Here is a 2344-nt window from a genome sequence, read left to right as displayed (position 1 = left end):
CAGCCCCCTCCTGCGTCCGCTCCTGGGAAGAAACGTGCTGTGAGCAGTGGGACTCCTCCCCGGGAGCTGCCAGTCACAGCCCCTCCAGGGGACAAAGTCACAGCGTCGCTGCCAGTCCCGACGGCGCACGCGCCCCGCACTCCGGCCGCTCCCCGCGGGGCCCGGCGCTGGAAGAATCTAGCGGGAGGGGAAGGGTGAGATGAGAAAACAGAGGTGCGGGCGGAAGGGCTCCCGGCGTCACCCGCCCGCGCAGCACCAGGCTGGGATGGGACACAGGCCTGGCCCCTGCCCGCCTGGCCCCGGTCCCCAGGGCTGCCGCTGGGTCCTGCCCCCACTGCCCTGTCCCTGGCAGGCGGGGCAGTAACATCTGCCAGGGTGGCCGAGCCAGAGGCCCGGCTCGTGAGGCAGGGAAGACGGGCGCCCGAGGGCTGCAGCCCCGGCTGAGGCCGGACTCCAAAGAGCCAGGGGGCCCCAGGGGCCAAATGCCATCTGGGGCACAGACTGCACGGAATGGGGGCGGGGCGGGGGCAGGCCACCAGCATCGGGAAGCGAGAGCACAGAGGCCCCCAGCGGCCACCCGGAGACGCCTGTGGAGACCCACGGAGCAGGGGCGCCACTAAAATGGAGTCAGGAGGCCAGATGGGACACTCGCGTGTCCCGAGTGTCAGTGACACAGCCCAGCAGAGGCCTCCCGACAGGAGGCGGCGTGACCACAGCCCCAGCGGGGAAGGACGGCCGCTGCCCCCGCTGCGAGAGAGCCACCACCCCAGCCACTCGCAGGGAGAAGGCGCCCTCGCCCAGAACTCCCGCCCGTGTCCGGGTCAGGACAGCCCCTCCTGGCGTCCTCCTCATAAGAGAACCCCCTTTTCTTTGTCACATTTGCCCGTGGCTTTGCCCCGGCTCGCGTGTCCCAAGCTGCAATTCTCTGCTATTCCCGAATAAACCCATTTGTGCTGGTAAAGCAACGGGCTGTTATTTCTTAGGTTCTCACTCCAGATGCCCCCAAGCAGGTTCTACAAGTCCTGAAGGTTCCCTGCAGCTCCTCAGGGACCGGGCCAAGGACCTTCTGGAGGGAGGGCCTGCAAGAGGGACCTGGGTGGGCGTTCAAGGCCCCACGGGGGCGCCTGGGTGGCTCAGTGGGTTAAGCGTCTGACTTCGGCTCAGGTCATGATCTCACAGTTCGTGGGTTCAAGTCCCGCGTCGGGCTCTGTGCCAACAGCGCGGAGCCTGGAGCCTGCTTTGGATTCTTGTCTCCCTCTCTCTGCCCCTCCCCCGTCCCCCACTCATGCTCTTTCTCTCAAAAATAAAACTTAAAAAAGAAAAAAAAGGTCACAGGAGGCAGAGAGATAAGTAAACCAGCTGTAGCCCCAACAGCTCAGGGAGGGGGTAGGTGGGAGGAGCGTTCCTGAGATGCGGAGATCCCCCCTCCCATTCGCTACCCCCTTCTCCCCTCCCAGGCGCCCTGGCACTGGTGGGCAGAGTCAGAGGCCAGGGGTCCTAGAGAGGAGGTGCCCCACAGCAGGGACAGCTGCGCCCCCGAGAATTCCCCACCCACCCACTCCCAGCGGCCAGGGTCTCGCTCCCAGGCCCGCGGTGGGGTCGATGCGTCCACACCCTCGCCCGTGCTGACCCGCGAGTTCCGCACTCCTCGAATCTGGACGCGGCCCGTGTCGTGCTTTGCCAACAGAACGCTGACAAACATCTTCCAAACAGGGGCTTTGCAAGCCTCTCTCTCCAGGTTACCAGGGCCGGGGAGCCCGTGTAACACCGGGGAGTGCACTCGGGGGGGACGGAAACGTTCAGGGAACAGACGGTAGTAAGAGCCGCACAACAGTGTGATGCCCCTGGACTGTGCACTTAAAAAACGGCGAGGAGGGGGTCCTGGGTGGTTCAGTCGGCTGAGTATCTGACTCGATTGTCGCCCAGGTCATGATCTCTCAGCGGTTCAGGAGCCTGAGCCCCGCATCGGGCTCTGTGCTGGTGGTGCGGAGCCTGCTTGGGATTCTCTCTCTCTGCTTCTCCCCTGTGCTGACTCATGCGCTCTCTCTCAACCAATGTCTTTTAAAAATGTAAATAAAATTCCGTGGTAAAACAGGGGCGCCTGGTGGGCTCAGTAGGTGGCACATGCGACTCTTGATCTCCGAGTCATGAGTTTGAGCCCCGTGTTGGGCACACAGTTTACTTAAAGAAATATAGGGGTGACTGGGTGGCTCAGTCAATCGTCCGACTTCAGCTCAGGTCGTGGTCTCACAGTTTGTGAGTTCGAGCCCCACACTGGGCTCCGCACTCACGGTGCAGAGTCTGTTTGGGATTCTCTCTCTCCCCTTCTCTCTCTGCCCTTCTC

The 2344-nt window shown here is 63.3% G+C and overlaps 1 protein-coding gene across 1 annotated transcript in view; it reads right to left on the bottom strand.

Annotated features, from left to right (window-relative positions):
• PRRT1B (proline rich transmembrane protein 1B) overlaps positions 1–1702 on the bottom strand; it is a 3795-nt gene extending 2093 nt beyond the window's left edge. Inside the window, exon 1 of the mRNA XM_077768474.1 lies at positions 1556–1702. Coding sequence (XP_077624600.1) covers positions 1556–1702 — 147 coding nt within the window. The remainder of the gene's footprint in view (positions 1–1555) is intronic.
• Positions 1703–2344: the final 642 nt, after the last annotated feature.

This window comes from Crocuta crocuta, unplaced genomic scaffold (assembly GCF_008692635.1).
Source record: "Crocuta crocuta isolate KB4526 unplaced genomic scaffold, BGI_CrCroc_1.0 scaffold35, whole genome shotgun sequence".
Taxonomy (NCBI): Eukaryota; Metazoa; Chordata; class Mammalia; order Carnivora; family Hyaenidae; genus Crocuta; species Crocuta crocuta.
Note: the sequence above shows the minus strand (reverse complement) of the source record. Positions and strands in the feature narration are given on the sequence as shown.